The sequence below is a fragment of the Caretta caretta genome, chromosome 12, assembly GCF_965140235.1.
Source record: "Caretta caretta isolate rCarCar2 chromosome 12, rCarCar1.hap1, whole genome shotgun sequence".
Classification (NCBI taxonomy): Eukaryota; Metazoa; Chordata; order Testudines; family Cheloniidae; genus Caretta; species Caretta caretta.
The window spans coordinates 23,215,466-23,232,805 of NC_134217.1; the positions used below are offsets into that span (position 1 = coordinate 23,215,466).

A 17,340-nucleotide genomic window follows, 5' to 3' on the forward strand; every position below is an offset into this window, starting at 1 on the left:
GTGCTACCACAAAGATTTCCTCAATGTTCTGAACATTTGTTTAGGTCAAACACTCCTAAGAAAGCAGTGATTGCTGGGAGCATGCAGCTATTAGCAGGAGTCAAACTGTGCACTGGAAGGATCTTAACTAATCACCCACATTATGAAGACAAGAGTCTAAGGGAGAGAACAAAACAAGTAAGAACATTCTGATCTTACTTTCATCTAATTCCCATTACTATGAGCTGGGTCTATCCCACACAAGCATGTGCGCCCTAATGGAGTGTTGAGACTGAAATAATTTTGTTTACTGCTTCTAGTTTGTTTCCTGGTGCAGTTCAAAGTATTGGTGTAATTGCTGCAATTTTTAATGGTTTGAGGGTCTGCCGATTTAGGGCCAGATTCTGATATTCTTACTGAGAGACTCAACACCAAACTTTCAGCCCATGGGGAAAGAGAGCTAAAGTGGTTTTCAGCCATGCTTGCATCCTTCTATGTAATTTAGACTGCCTTATGGACAGCAGTACAGCCCAGAATCTACACTGTCCTATGTCCTACAGTCCCATCTCCACAGAGGGAGAGCCACCAGCTGCATTGTGAGAATTATCCCCTAGCTGGATCCAGGGCTTTTAGAACCCTTTTCTGTCACCCTGGTGCTTTACCTGGTATAAAAAGGAGTAGCAGTGGGATTCTCACCTGTTGAATAGTACCCTAGATTACACATTTGTGTATACTGAAATCACTGGGACGACATGTGGCATATGGTGCTACTAAACTTGAGTAAAAGCATCAGAATCTGGCTCTCAGAGATCACCTTTTCTCCTTGTATGATGATGTGGCAGTTGCAGACATAAAAAGTTATGGAGCTAAAAGCCATCTGGTTTAAATATGAAGAGCAAAAAAAAAAAAATAATAAAACCCACAAACTACATACCAAGCCAAAAAAACCAACCCTACCCCAAGCAGAGTTCTGACCCCACAAGGGAGAACTGCAAGAAACTCCATGAAGTCTATTAGGGACTTGGCTATTGCTGTTGATTTTACATGGAAAGCATTCAGGTTCTATGTTGGGTGAAAGGGTAAATCCTTTAGATAGATAGAATGAATATATTTCTGGGGATGGGTCCTGCTTTTGAGCAGGGGGTTGGACTAGATGACCTCCTGAGGTCTCTTCCAACCCTGATATTCTATGATTCTATGAATACATTTTGGAAACCATATGAAAGACGTATGATAGCTATACAGTAACCAAAGATGACAATATTTGCCTTATACTTGGAAGGTAATTGAGTCACATCTTGAAGGCTGCATTTTTAAGACAAACTTCTCATGTCTCTGGTTCAAGATGAAAAAATAAAGAAATAGAACAAACAAATATACAGTGATAACAAGTCTGTTTTGCTTTTACAACTTCATTTTTCTGTTTTTGTAGGTTTATCAGGTGTATGCAAAGAGATCTCCTGAAGATGTGTACAGTATACTGAAATCCTTTGGAACAAACTATGTAATCTTGGAGGACAGCATATGTTATGAAAGACGGCATAGCAGAGGCTGTCGGTTACGAGACCTGCTCGATATAGCTAATGGTCATGTAAGTATAGTACAAGGTTTTAGAAGGGAAAATGTATTTTGTTTAATTTCTTCTAGGAGAAAAGCAATTAATGTTTGAGTCTGAAGCTGCTAATATCTTTTCCATTTTGCAATGAGGGTGGGAACTAAGGCCCAGTGGCATCATTTTTCATCCAGGAGTTCAGCCTAAAAGGAGCCTTGCTGCTTTAACTGATAGTAGTGGGGGGAAACAATCACCACTTGCTGGACCTCAGGTGAGCACGGCACATGCCTAGTGTTCCCTATGTATAATCTTCCAGAGCCTGGGAGGGTGGAGGCATGGACTCCAACAGGGAGAGAGGATGGCTGTGCCCAGGGAGTTCTCACCTCTTACTAGGAGTTGGCTCCACAGGCTGAAGGCCCTAAACAGACTGCACAAATACAAGCAAATTGCATAGACTCTGTGCCACAGACAAACCAGGGCGAGAACTTAGCCTTTTAACGATAGTGCAGCCAGTGGTGCTATTGTAACACCTAACATTTTAATTTGGTCCTTTCTTCCCATTTGGTTCACATTGACCCTTTGAGCATATTCCTGTTTTTCTAATTCCTAGAGTTCCTTGTTATGGCACATAATTGAGTGGTGGTTAAGGGTGTTTCACAAAGCTGTTCACTTTCTTACAGATCATGGATGGTCTAGGAGAGAATGAACCTGATCTGAAAGCTTCACTATATCCTCGCTTCTGTGAGGAAATTAAAAAAAACTTGTCTTCTTATTCCATGTACTTCACTAGAGTGTTTCAGAACAAAACATTCCATGTTTACAAGCTTGCTAAACATAAATAGCATATATGCCCAACAGTGGCTTTTAATTCAGTGTTTTATTGCTAGGACCACTGTGGGAAATGCTGAAGAAGTTTACAAGAAGTGTTACTTTTTTTAGGCATTTTACATTAAGTGTTTCTTGTTTAATTACTGTGATTCTTCAGTTAGTTTTAGACAGTTTAATTTTTATAACATTCTTGACGTTGACAGGGAATTTTCCATTTTTAGCTGATTGAAAAACGTGCAGAATAGGCAGTCTGCATCAACGCTGCAGAATGACTAATCTATACAATTCTGCTCAGGGTTTTGAATATTTTACTGTACCATGAACGTGAGAGAAGTTAGCTGGGTGTAGGCCTTGTTACTTCAAAACTAAAATGTGTGTTAGCGGTTGTCTTCAAAGACATTAAAACAGTAAAAACTTTGGTTTCAATCCTACAAGCTCATCCTCGCAGGCAAACCTCTCTGCCCATGCAGAGCCTGTTTTGCCTTCAGTGGGACTCTGTTGGACCCTGGAGCCCACATAGTTTGGATCTGATGGCAGGATCAAAGCCTTTGATAGTGAAAACACATTGGAGACTAGAGTAATCTCCATGTTGTCAAACACTTTTTAATTATACAAAATGTGTGCTGTAGCTTGTTTTTATGCTGATTTAACACGATGGTAGATCTTTGTGTATTTCTTCTGAGGTTGGAGCATGTTTGATATATATAGCACTTTGGTATCCTCTATTAAAAGCAATTTAAAATGCTCAGAACAAGTATAACAAATGAAATACAAAATCCTTCAGGATCCTTATAATACTCCTCCTTTGCTGTATTCTGCTTTCCCTACCACGAGGTTTTTTCCTCTGTTAATGCCACACAGAACCAAGAGTAGAATATCAAAGTTGAGCTCTGCAATGGAGATGAGGGGAGCATTTTGCCCTAAAAATGGCAGCAAAATTGTATGCTCACAGTGGAGTTCTTTGCTTTACGGTATTTGAAGTACCCATAAAACAGATATTTTTAAAACAAAACACTGTCACTGTTTCTCTCCTTCTCACCCTTAGATAGTCATTAATTTTGGACTAATTTTGAAGATTATGTTCTATCTTAAAACTTTTGTAAACTTTGTGTTTTGTTTGTAGTCTTTATATTTTTTCCAGACTAGAACTTTGTGGATTCTATGGAGTTTTTAAATGCCGTGTATAAAAGAAGTCACTGTTACAGTACTTTAGTGCTAACATATTGTTTTTATACTAAATAGAGTCTAGGTCTGCTTGCAAGCCGAACAGCACTCTCCCACTTTAACTAGGCACCTACTATCCTTATTTGTTTCCTGTGAAAATCAGAACAGGTAATAATCAAGTGCCTCTAGGTCAGTGCTGAATTAACATTTAAACACATATAGGACTATATGTGGCCTGCTCAAATAATTCATTTATGATAATTACTGTTGCAGTTAATTTCTAATGATGGGAAACTTAAAAGTGCTACTGATAGCATACTCCGCATTTAATCTAATCAAGATGTGTAATGAGATTAACTTTCACAACTGAGCTGTGTTCCAATTCCAAATGATTCAAATGTTTAACATTTGCAGTTGTACTAAGCTAAATTACTGCAGGGATAGAGATGGTTATGTCACATGCTCAAACAATTTTATATTCAGTAAATACTCATTAAGCAGCATTCAATATCTTTCTGAACTTTCATGCTAACAAAAGGAAAGTGTGCTTTAATCAAACTGTATTTAAATCAAACATTGACAGTAGCTAAGTTGTTAAACCAAGCAACTGAAACTCCTGAATAAATTCTGTCCTGTATTCCTTAATGAGGTTGGAGACCACTGCAGTTTAACATAATACAATAATAAAACATTTTAATCAGTATTAAAACTTTAATTAACCCCATAATGATGCATGCCTGTTCTTGCTGACAGTATTGGTCAGTAAATTCATCAATGAGTGCCTTACAATAATTGAAAACAAGCACATGTAAGGTATAGTATGTTTAGACTATGTTGTCTTATTTTAGAATGCAGTGTGGCCTTCTTTTAAGGTGCAGTTACTTTGCTCTAATTACACTTAAATATTCCAACATACATCAGTCTTTTGATTTTGAGAGTCTTGCTCATAGGTATAGTATAATCATGACTGACATTAATTATTTTAAATACATTGACATTTGTTATAATTTTAATACCGGTTGTATTTAATGTTGCCAAAACAGAGCTGAAGCCTTTTGTAGAAACTATGAAGTGCCAAAAAAAGAAAAATTTACAAGGTAGAGTCCAAGATAGCTTTGTTCTTTGCAGATTATAAGAAACATGCTTCTTGTTATCAAGACATTATCAGCATAGGATAGTATTGTTTTTAGAATACAAAATTCCCCAAAGGCATCATAAACATTTGAAGCATTATCTGCAAAATATTTAGCTCCTGAAGTCAGCAGTTGTTAAGGTCTAAATGGTTTGAGAGGTGTGTCATTTTAAACATTCCGACTTTTCTAGACCGTGAAAGAATAAATTATAGATGGAAAGGCATATTTAAATGGCTAAGTAATACTCTATTCATATGCTTGTGCTATCTCCTTAGAACAGAAAGTAAGGGAAAGCCAGGAGAAAATAATAGGAGCAAAACACTTACCAGCTCGAAGGAAAGGCGCTGCAACTAGCAGTACTGTGCTCTAAGGTAACCATTTTAGTACTGCAGCTTACTGTCTTTCCCAAATTTAAAGGACTAACTACAAGAGGAGAGCATGCTGGGAAAGGGTGATCTCGAACAGGTCAGCTCATTGATGACCAGGCAGCTAACAGACAACACTCTAGTAGTGGTTGATGGTAGGAAAAAAGGCTAAATTTCCTATTCTCTGGAAGCCAGGATTAGGGCGCAAGAATCCCTGAGGCTTTCCTAGTCTGGTGTTTTTTGTATTTGTAATAATTATGTCCTCCTTTTTCAATGGTTTGCTATGACATATGTTCATGCATTAAAATCTGGTTTCCTTTTTGACAACAACCTCTGCCTCTGATTGAAATTCAGCACCCTGGAACATCTTCACAATACCAAATGGCTATCATGGCATTTCTCTTTATTTATGCTAACTCAGATGCACCTCCATTTGCTATAAAACCTGTTGTGCACTGAGGGAAAGCTATAGATTACTAACTCAGTGACTCCTTGAATATATTGCATACTGTGTGTGACCACAGTAAGAACAGATACAGTTTTTGCCATAATACATCATTTGTAAGTGCAGAGGAATCGTTAGATCACAGAGCTGAAACATCATCAGGTGAGAAAAGCCTTTGGGGTTCAGAAGTACATTGCCCTTTCTGATTTGAACATTCTAATGGTGAGATCTCATATACAATTGTTTTATAATGTGTTGTACTGAGATGTTATGAATATTGTATACTAAATAAAGTTGTGTCCTTTTAAAATCATATCAGAGAGCCACTTTGTGTTTTTACGGTGAGGTGGGGAGGGAATGGCAGCAGCTTTGAAACCTGCCCTTTGTTCAAGTCTCCTATGTTCTTTCATAAAAAGAAAAGGAGTACTTGTGGCACCTTAGAGACTAACCAATTTATTTGAGCATAAGCTTTCGTGAGCTACAGCTCACTTCATCGGATGGGTTAGTCTCTAAGGTGCCACAAGTACTCCTTTTCTTTTTGCGAATACAGACTAACATGGCTGTTACTCTGAAACTATGTTCTTTCATGTAAGCTACGTCCCAGTAAGAACAGTTTTGACCTTCCCTTAAGCTTATTATATGACATGTGGAGTTAATATTTTTTTTTAAATCACCTTTATGGTTTGACAGCATATGAGTCATTTTTATTGAATTTCCAAGTTAATGATTTAGTAGTAGTGATTTTTCCCATCACCCAGTGCACTTAGCTTAAGTGAGGTCAGCAGGCTGTCTTAGGAAGTTACACTGACAGTAGTAAATATAATTTGCTTTGAGCCAGAGGGATCAGCTGCTGCTTTTTTTTTTTTTTTTTTTTTTTTTAATTTCTTAAATTTTGGTAATTTTATGTTGTAGAAAGACACATTTATTCTTTGGGGAGGAACAACAGAGAATAATTGTATATGGCAGGTGCCTTATTTGAATATGCAAGACCTCTAAGATAGGCATGATTTTAAAAATACAGAAATAAGTTCTGTTCTAGAAATGGGATATGCAGACACGAACAGGAATGCAGCAGAATCATGTCCCATTCCCAGTTTTGCTTTTGGTGCTTGACTAAAACAAACTTGCATGAATGGTGCAAGAGGCTTTTTGCTAGTAGAGTGACTTAGGGGCAAATCAGAGATTCAATGAGACTATGAATTTTAATTAATAGAATTTAATTATTATATGTAATATGTGTATATTGAATTTTCTAGACTAGGTTAAGTAGACCTTTTTCAGTGTCTTTTCTTAATCAGGATCGTCCTCTCTCTAGTTCATCAACAGTTATTAGTAGATTTTGCAAACCACTCAAGCAGACTCTCTCAAGAGATATAATGTCAAACTGTCTACTGTTTTACAAATCAGTGCAGTGCTCATAATTCTCCTAACTCCACTCCATGTGCTAAGAGTGCAAATGATGCCAGTCTTGCCTCTCTTTTGAATTCCTTGGTCTGGCCTAGTGTTACAAAGCTAATGGCAGCCGGTTTTTCAATGACTTGGCTACATGTTATACTTGGAATGTCATTTTAAAAGAAAAACCATGAAGATTAATTTATCTGACAGGCAGACAGATTAAATACTAATATCCACAAGATTATTTAAATTTCAGACCTATACAAGTATTTTATAGGAAATAAAATGTTCTTACTACATGTTAGAGTCTGTAAAGAACTTGGAAGGAGATTAGTAAAAGTACCAGATTATTGAAAATCCAACTACCTAGGGACCCACTGATTTTTTTTTTTAATTTACATTTTTTCTCTTTTCTGGCTGCAGGGCTTTTTGCAGTCAAGCCAGATGTCCCTGTTCTTGAGAGATGTCAGTGTCTCTCTATGATAAGCTTTTTTTGTTAAGAAATAGAGAAATATTTGTGCATAGGAAGGGGGAACAAACTAAGAGACATGATTTCAGGGATTGCATGGTAATTAGAACAGCAACATACTAATTGAAGCAGATAAATGAATTATTAGCAACTCTAGTAGTAGGAAAGGTGGATTTTTTAAATTAGGGAATGACACCTGCAAACAATTATATCTTATTACGGCCATTAAGGATATTTATGTTATGTTCATTGAGCATTTCTTTCTGTTAATGATTTTCATACTATCTGACCTTTGTATTATTCTGCATGCACTCTAAGTGCTGAGACTGTGTGTTATATATATATATAAATATGCCAGTCAGCTTCTTACAGTGTGCATGGTCACTTGTCTTGAATCACAAATTTCAGAAACAAATCAATGTGTTGTAAGGGAAAAAAACATTTATACCAAACTCTGTTCTTAGTGTGTATGGATCAAGTTGGGAGCAGGCTAACCGAAGCCACACTTATTCCAGTCATCTATATTTAAGCTCATACAGTAGGCCTATGTATGCATCACCACTAAAGTGTGTTTGTAGCTACCTTGTGCCTCTTTTTTGCTCATCAAACCAAAACTAGTTTCTGCTAGGAAGAGTAAATAATATTGACCAGCATGGTGAATATGCTCAGTATTATGAGCACTATCCTAAAGTAACTGTTCTGATAACAGTGGCAGTTTTGTCTTTGTGAACAAGGATCAAGATTCATTTGATGGATAATAATCTAGGTCCAAGCAGCTAACCCAACAGAATATATATAACTAGGACATATCAGATATAGAATATTTATTATTAATACAGTGCCTTCAATGTGCCTGGTACTTTACAGGCAAATAAAATGACATAGTCCTTGCCCCAAGGAGCTTACAGGCTAAATTAGATTTAAAACACAACCAAAATGACAGCATATCATAGTTGTGGAGGAAAGGAATTTGGGGGCAGAGTCAGTGGTAAACACTGGGAGGGTATTTTTTGCTCTTGGAGGGGAGTAGGATTTTAGTGAATATCTACCTCCATTTGTACAGTCTGTGACTGCTACAGTCATAAAATACATAGAACCCAACATACTCAACTTGTTTACAATTGCAATATATTTATTTAATCGAACATTTCTTTCACACAGTTTTCTGAAACAGTTAAGTAAAATATTTTAAGTGTTTATCAGTAAAATTATATTTGGACTAAGTACTCTCTGAAAATGAAAAACATTAAGAGTGAGTAAAGTATTCCTAGTTTATCTTTTCCAGATGAAAGGGCTACATCACTGGAGAATGTAATCCATTAGTTGGTTTCTGGGCACAAAATTTTCCAGCAAGTGTCACAAATGCACAGTATGTCTGTAAGGGCAAGATATTGCATGTGCATTTCTGACTTAAACTGAGAAATATGTGCAAATCAATATAGCCTGACAGATCTGTAGTGACCCATATTCAGGTGAGCATGGTGATTTTGGTTTTAAGGGATTTTTTTTTGTCTTGTTGCAGCAAGAGTCCGGAATAATGTTTGGTGCCTCAAAATTGATGCACCTGTTTCAGGTGGATAGCAAAAAATGTTCTGTACTGTAATACAACACAGACATTCTGTCCACTGTCACCCAAGCTAGAGGTGTCTCCCTCTGTCATATACACAAAAGAAATGGGGAGGTGAAGTTCCTTCCTCCTGGGTGACGACAGTGAATTTGGGGGAAGGCCATTGCTAGCTCTTCAACCTGCACTATTTGGAATTTCACCACTCTGATAGTCCAGATGTGACGTCTAATTTTTGCCTAAATATTAGATACTTTCAAAATCATTTCAACAGTTTAACTGAAAAGGATTTCACAATAAATATCACCGCTAAGTGGGAGAAGAGAGCCTGAGTTATTTTTCTCTACTTTTTCATAAAGGTAAGTGTGTCCCAGGACACTTTATAAACATTAGGATAAAATTTTTAAAAGTCACTCTGGCCCACTTTTTTAAAGGTAAAGGAATTTAGACACCCAACTCCCATTGATTTCAGCAGGGTGAGGTGCCCAAATACCTTTAAAAATCTGGGCCTTAGGCACTTAGAGCCCAAATCTTATTGCAAGTCAATGGGACTTGAGCTCATAAGGGTCAGATTTTCAAAGGTCTTTAGGCACACATCCAAGTGACTTTTTAAAATGGTATGGGGTAAATTTTCAGAAGTGCCTAACTGACTTAGAAGCCTAAGTCCCATTGACTTCCCAGGAGATGTAGACTCTGAAGCCCCAAAATCACTTTTGAAAATGCAAGTTGGGCTCCTAATTAATTTAAGGCTTCTGAAAATTTTACTTGGTGCTTTCATGGCTTCAAGATCCTGACATTAATGTCAATATCTTAGTTAATTTCTCCCCCTCCCCCTGTCATTTCTCCATTTCCAGCTTCTTAATTTCCCATCTCTTCTTGCTTTCCTCATAGCATCATATCTTATTGTTTTATGTGTCATGTACAGAAAAAAGTATGCAGCACTCAAACTTTATTCACATTCTCAACGTCAAAGAAACAGAACATATTCCTAGCTGTGCTGTTGCTGAAGTAAGTTAAACTTGACTTTACATTCGTATCAGTTTATAAATACAAATGCAGACCCAAGAAAGAAGATTGAAATGTATTGTACAGAGCAGTGTCAGTTTCCAATATTAATTGTTTAGCCAGAAATCCCATTCAGCATGCTAGCTAGTCAAAGAAAGTGGTTTCAAAAGGCTTGATCAGTTTGCAACATATCATAAAGCCATCTCTTTTGACTGAAGGGTTCCACCTACTATGATTGCCATGATGGTGGGGGTTTTCCCCTGCAGATGATTATGATTTTCTTAGAAGCACTGCCAGATTCTGAGTGCTGCATTATTGCTGTGATAGGTTGTCAGCCAGCATTTTGTGTTCTGGTATTCTGCTACTCAGTTTATGTTTTTGGGAAATTAGCCTCGATTCAAATTAGCCTTCTAGCAGGGTCTTGTTTATTACAAAATTCTAAGCTTTGGGACACCAGTGGGTGTGGGAGATTCATTTTAGGTATAACTGCCTTCAGTCAGCTAGGCTTTCAAAGAGGGGCACTTTTTCCAACACCATTAAAGAATAAACTATTAACCTGGAAACAAAATGAAAGTTTTTCTTCTAACTGAAAGCATTCTTTTTCTTCCCAGAAAGAGTTTGTTTCTCTAAACCCTCAGACAAGGGCAAAATGCAGCTCTTGCTCACACCCATGCTGCCACATTCTAGTCAGGGAGGTTGCATAGGCACAAACAAGATCAGGATATGGTCTGACATGTTTAGAGGTGCAGGTTTATCTACATGTGTTCAAAGAGCTCAAACTGGAACAGTGGCGCCAAAGCCTCACACTGGTGACGTTTAAGTCCAAATCTGTCTCCATGCTTGGCAGTTTGACCACAATTCTGTAAGATGGCGTTTTAACAGAACAGTGGATCTGCAGCCCCAAGTTTTGGAAAAAGGATCTGGATTTAAACTATGTAGCTCAGGTTTGTCCTTAATCTTGGTTCTTGGGTATTACACAAAGAAAATCAGCTCTTGTTTTGTAAGCTTTAAGTGGGTTCTGGTATTTGTCACCAAAATTCCTAAATAGTTAGTTGATCATTTAAAAAAAAAAAAAAAATCAACTAACACCAAATGAAAGGTTTGGCTATAAGAAACTGACTTCATGCTTTGGGCTCAGGTTCAGCCTCTTTCTTTGTACCATGGCACTAAGTTACTAAGTTATAACCAAGTCACTAAGTTATAACCAAAGGTAAGACCCAATTCTGCCATTAGCTAGACCCAGGCAACACCACTGGAGTGTGGGCTACTATGTTTAAGTGAACATTTTGTTCAAGCTAAGTTAATTCATAGGACAAGAGTGTATGCGGTACAATTTACATTTTAGGCCAGGAAGAGGAGAACAAAGTACACACTTTTCAGACAATTGATAAAAGTCCCACAGAGCATCATGTGAATGCAACATGTCTAGCCCTGGCTTCTCTTTGCATTCTAGAAGTTAACATGTTAGAACACAAAGACTGCGTCATATGGGAAGCCCTTCCTTATTAATATTAGTGTAGAAGATGTTTACTTCTCAGCATCATACACCAATTACTACTATTTAAAAGGTGTTCCAAGTTCTCATTTGTTTTTTTCAATTTAGTTGCTGGTCAAACAGGGAAAAGGCCAAGAGGTCTGGAGTTTTAACTCCTAGTTTATTTTGGAACATTATCTTCTAGATACAAACAAAGGCTCTTTAGGGGGCATTTGGACTGCATCCCTCCTCACCCATCAAATTGAAGAGGAATAAAATTCTGTGGAATAAAATATATCAAAGTAGCAAGTGCATGAAAAACTGAATAGCCCCTCATGCTTGCTTTCAGAATTTCAAGCATAGTAAACATAGGAATCTATATGTCCTCTGTCTCTTTGTGTGAATACAGTTCACTTAATTTCTCAAACTTTGGTCCCCACTCTTTCATGTCATCATACACAGTCTCTTCATCCAGTCCAGAGGAATCCAGGGAACTGAGACTGCTGGCTACTGAGCTCTCTCCCTCTGTGTAATATACCTGTAGCGAATCATGGGGCAAGGCCTGGGGCTGCTGGTCAGCATCCCTAACAACATCTGACAGATAACGACCAAAGTCTTCACTGGTAAAGGAGGAGCTCCTTCTAGTTGCAGATGCTTTTAGCTGCTCCTGTGGGCTAGGTGCCACATTGCCGCTCAAGGAACAGTTCAGCTCTGATGGCTTCCCTTTCTTCTTGTAGAGAGAAAGAGAATAGGCTGGGCTAGTCTGAAGTGACCGCTGGAGTTCTGCCATGTTGTAAGCATCCTGGAGTGAGAAATCATCCCTGTTAAATGAACAGTCACTGTAGCCCCCAACTTTTTATGCTTTAATGGACTAACCATATTGTTGGCATGGAAAGAAAACATTCACAAATAGTCTTAGGTTTGATCTGAACACCACACTAGAGCATGAAGACAATCCAGGGTGCACTTTATTGGCCCATTAATTTAATTGCAGTGCATGGGGAGAGCTACAGGAATGCCAAAGACCACTTTACAGGTGTCAGTGAGCAAATGCAGCTTTCCCTTAATGCAGCTGTAACAGAGACATTTAGGTTTACCTTCACTGTATTTGTTTTTTCAAAAAAAATGTATTTTTTCTATAGTATTGAGCAGGGTAAAATCTTTATGGACGTGAACAAACTTTGCTTCAGATTTGTGTCTACTTCCTTCTTTCTTGCCACTTCTGCCAACAGTGCTGATTCATAGGCAGCCTGTTCAAACTGAAGTTTAATTTTCTCTTAGTAGCTAAAGAAAGATGATTAAACTACCTCCAGTTTTCTGATTCAGATTTGGCTGTTGCTTGGCCTTTCATCAAACACTGCTGAACCCAGTCACGAGGCCGGGGGTGAGAAGTGGATATGTAGCTTTCAAGGAAAGGTGTTACATTCAAGATTGGACGGTATGGGGCTGAACACATGACTGAACCACTTCCCAGTTGGATTTCTGTTAAATTTATTTGGCCTGTGGAGCTAGTTAGCTCCCTTGGAAGTGGGAGGAGTGTGTGGGTCAGGTGGCTGGCAATAGGGTAAAGAATCTTTTGTTTCTAAAGCTGGCCATTGTTGCAGTGGTTGAAATGCTATTCCTGTCTGACAGTTATTTGAAGTTTCAGTCCAGTTCCAAGTGCACAACTGTCTTCATCACTAAAACAACCAGTTCAATAGACACTAATTGGTGGCAGCCTTGATGTGAGTTTCAGAAAATAGACAAAGCACAGATTATGTGGGTTATCTTTTCAGTCCAAGAGGTGGTCTTTCTAGGCACATTGGCAGGCCCTGAGGGGAGTGATGTGTTTGAAGTGCCTATGCTATGCAGAACCTCTTATGTGGCTAAATAATAATTCTTTGAACGTCTCATGCGTTTTATCTAAAGCTAGAGACCATCAGTCAGAGCCGTCAGTGTGTACATTCCAAAATACTACCTTTGCATCAGTGAAATTGTGCTTAAAAAAAAGATTATCCTAATCTTAGGGCTTGTACATACGAGCACTTGTCAGTATAATTGATGACGATCAGGGGTGTGAACAAGCCACCCCCTCGAGTGACATAAGTTACACTGACCTAAGCACCGGTGTGGACATGGCTATGTCGGCGGGAGGGCTTCTCCCATCACCATAGCGACCGCCTCTTGCGGAGGTGGTTTTATCATGCCAATGGGAGAGCTTACTTCCCATCAGCACAGAGCATCTTTGCCCAATGCGCTACAGTGGTGCAGCTACTGTAGACTAGCTCTATGCTACGTTTCAGTCAGGGAGAGACGGTTGTAAAAAGTAAGAGCGCCTGCTCCTAAGAAATCCTGCGCAGGATTGGACTCCAAAACTTTAAAGTAACACAGAATAACTGCCTTATTTCCATTCCAGAGGAGTGGCTGTATTTTGATGATGGTTGATTTGATATCTAGATGGCATGTTGAGCACGTTCATGTTTCCCTTCAGGATGAAAGGTACTAAATAAGTGTACACTATGTATAATTACTGTGTGACCTCATGGTGAATTTCTTACTCAGGCAAAACTCCCAAAATGGCTAGCTGCCATTTTTGGCCCTTCCCAAATTAGGTGGGAGTGTGCCTGAGTAGAGTTAAGGATCGGGACTTCAGTGAAGTTGGTCATATTAAAATCCTGTTTCATTGCTTTTTCTGTTTCTTAAAATAAAATGATAGATACCATTTCTTCTAATTATACACATCATTATCAGGCAATTTACAGTCCCAAAGATTATCCTTGCCCCTTGTTTCCCAGCCAGTGTTAGCTCAACACCAAACAATGTTAAGTATTTTACCCAGCAGTGTACTTTTTTCTGTAAAATTCTTATTCCTCTAAGGCACATTCCCCACATTACAAATATAGAAACTCAACACGGATACCCATTTGTTTCTCCAGGTTTGCCCTCAAGCTAACAAATTCATACATGGTCTCTCGACTGTGCATACACTCTTATGTTCATTTGTTAAGATAACATTGGACTGCACCCATTTAATTCCTATGAAGTTCTGGGGTGCTCAGGTTTGAAATTCTGCACCAAGAATTAGGCACCCAAAATCAGTGGCCATTTATGAAGATTTTGACCAAGGTTTCCACGGTTTAAAAAAGCTGATTAATTTGGAAATGGCCTACAGTAAACAAGATCTCAGGGTGGTCAATGTTATTTTCTCTGTGTGCTTCCACACTTTAAGATCATCTTTGATTGGGGGTCATTTGGTTGTTTGGATTTTGCTGCTTTATGAAAAGAACATGCTTTAATTCTTCTAAGGGAAACTCCTGTAGACCTGTCATACAAACACTATTTCCTCAATGTATGAACCATGTGTGGCAAATGTAGCAGAGGAAATAATCTTATTAAAACTAACAGAATCTGTGAACATAATTCCATATGCCACTTGCGAAATATCCCCCTAGGTATTTAAAATGCATTCACAGTAATTCATCAAAAATTTGAGGACATTTTACAAGTGAGAGATTATTTTTTCAGCTGGCTCCCATAAATGTTCAATAGAAATGTTAATGCATAAGAACTCTTTGCGTGCTTATTTATTTGGAAGTTTAATATTCAGATTTTAAAACTATGTTAAAGTTATGTTTTCTTTGTTCTGTAGCACTCATGGCATGCCAACCATAAGCTCAGAAATACTGTTGCACCTTCCACTGGATAAAATGAAGTGTTTTAAAACAGGCAATAGTCTCTTACTGTTTCTGACATAACAAACATTAAATGTTCAGCAAAATTATCTTTTTTTAAAAAATTAACAAATCTGTAATTATCTGTTACATTTCTTCTGAATAGCAATATAAGCTAAAACTCCGGTAATCCATGTGCAGGACAAATAGAAATGTGAGAATAACCTGTTTGGTGTGGCGTGTTGTATATTAAAAGTACAAAAACAGTTTTATACTCTGGTATTTGCTTCTCTTCCCAGGAGAGAGGAGAACACAAGGGGCCCTGCTATTTTATTCCAAGAGCTAAAAAGCTTTAGCTAAAACAAGGATAGTACCAGCATCCCTTAATGAATAAAAACTGAGAGACTTTAAGGTGTAATAAGTCATGTTCTAATAACACACAAAATGTGGTAAGAAGTGTCATCAAAAGAGGTGGTCCTGAAGATTTCATGTTAGAGTTTTCGAAAACCTTATCGCTATAGCAGTAATTGCCACTGACAACGGCAGAACCTCCAGAGCATGAAGCCAGAAAAGGATCAACCATAAATTCTTTAACTGCTAAACTCATCCTACAAGCATTTATAATCACTCACAGGTACTTCAGCTTTAAGGCAAATTAAACTTTTATAGACCTTTATGTATCCATTTGTAAAAAAAAAAAACACATGCAACCTTACAAATAGGTTCATCGGTTGCTTGCGGTAATGTAACCAGCAGCACGGTGGCTAAGGGTAAAGTACAACTGAAACCACTGTATTTCATTAGTGTGGAGAACCACTAGCCCTCTTGTATCATATTCATTTAATGGAGTGATCCTTACTTGATCTTGCTCCCCACCCCCTTCTTCATTATAGTTGAGGATATTTTCTCTTATGTCCTCCAAGTCATCATGATAGGCAGAGACATGGTAAACTCCTCCATTCAAACCTTTGTGACTCTTCCAGCGAGTCCACAGGAAAGCACCACTGAACAGAACTGTGTGCGCACATGGGAGTGAAGCAGAGAGTGATCATTCAGAAATGAAGCAGAGAATAACACATTTTTTAAAAAAATACTGCAGTCTGCTAAAGACAGTAACTATCACTGGATATTGCACTGCCAGACTGAAGTCAGAACTGAAATGGTAGAACGGCTTCAGTCTTCACACTAAGTGCCAGAGTCTGCTCTCACATCATTGTAAACCAGAAGTAACTTAATTGAAATCAGTGGCCCATATCCTCAAAGGCATTTATTTAGATGCCTAACTCCCACTGATTTCAATCGAAGTTAGATGCCTAAGAACCTTCAAGGATTTGGGCCAAAGTAGGTATATTGATTTAAAGCCAGTATAAAGAGAGAGGATTCAGGCCCTTTAAAAGCCAAGTCCATAAAATCATCTGCAGCTGTAGAGGTCAGCTCTCCTTTTGCTTTGAGCATTACTTCCATTAACAGTAAGTGTAGTTACAAGTGATATCAAAGGGAGAAGGAGAGGCCTTGAGGTTTTCCTTTATTACAAAGTTAGTAACAACTGAAGAACTGAATAGCATGCAGAAATGGTTATTTGAGACTAAAATATCTGTTTACCGTACTGACTTGGACAGACTTGATGCTTAACAGAAAATGCATACAAAGATGTAGAACAAAAACTGATGCAGATGAGTTCTGAGGAACAGATACAATTCTGTGAACAAGAACAGAAATGAAGCATAAGACAACATGAGACAAAGGGAAGAGATTGTGTCTCACACACTTTATTAGAAAAAATAATTCAGGCACATTTTTATGCCTTAACATCTGCAAATTTAAATAATTAGAAAAATTGTGTTTAGTTGCAATTTACATGCTGAAAACTGTAAAAATGTCTACTACATTGAAGATGTTTGTTAACATTATGTAAATACAAACTTGTAGACAGTGTGTTACCATCTCCACTGTAAAACACACACAATAAAATCCTCTCTTAATGCCCAGTCCTGATCCTATTGAAGTCGATGGCAAAACTCCACAGCAATTTCAATAAGAACAGGACAGGGCCTTTATTGTATAAAATTTAAAATGTACTTGCTGTGAGAATGAACATTTTTATAAATTGGTCATAAGTTTTATTTTGAAATTTCTGTGTTTAAATTTTCATTCTTCAGTTTACCAGAATGTGATATATAGATCTTACCATATGCAACAATCCTTTGCCAATTTTTTTAATGGAATCTGATTTTGAGATACTCAAGTATAACAAAAATTCTTATAAAAAAACAGCAACTTCTGATTTATTTACATTGTGATAACTTACAATTGGCCA

The 17,340-nt window shown here is 37.8% G+C and overlaps 2 protein-coding genes across 4 annotated transcripts in view; one reads left to right on the plus strand and one right to left on the minus strand.

Annotated features, from left to right (window-relative positions):
* DPY19L3 (dpy-19 like C-mannosyltransferase 3) overlaps positions 1 to 5,779 on the plus strand; it is a 51,987-nt gene extending 46,208 nt beyond the window's left edge. For all 3 annotated transcript variants that reach the window (XM_075118405.1, XM_048816732.2, XM_048816733.2), the window contains 3 exons: positions 45 to 177; positions 1,412 to 1,570; positions 2,212 to 5,779. In XM_075118405.1, coding sequence (XP_074974506.1) covers positions 45 to 177; positions 1,412 to 1,570; positions 2,212 to 2,373 — 454 coding nt within the window. In that variant the 3' untranslated portion in view covers positions 2,374 to 5,779. The remainder of the gene's footprint in view (positions 1 to 44; positions 178 to 1,411; positions 1,571 to 2,211) is intronic.
* A 2,394-nt stretch (positions 5,780 to 8,173) lies between these two features.
* Positions 8,174 to 17,340, minus strand: part of LOC125620707 (neural-cadherin-like) — a 106,244-nt gene continuing 97,077 nt past the window's right edge. The window contains exons 32-33 of the mRNA XM_048816763.2: positions 15,883 to 16,037; positions 8,174 to 12,175 (exon numbers count right to left, since the gene is read on the minus strand). Coding sequence (XP_048672720.2) covers positions 11,750 to 12,175; positions 15,883 to 16,037 — 581 coding nt within the window. The 3' untranslated portion in view covers positions 8,174 to 11,749. The remainder of the gene's footprint in view (positions 12,176 to 15,882; positions 16,038 to 17,340) is intronic.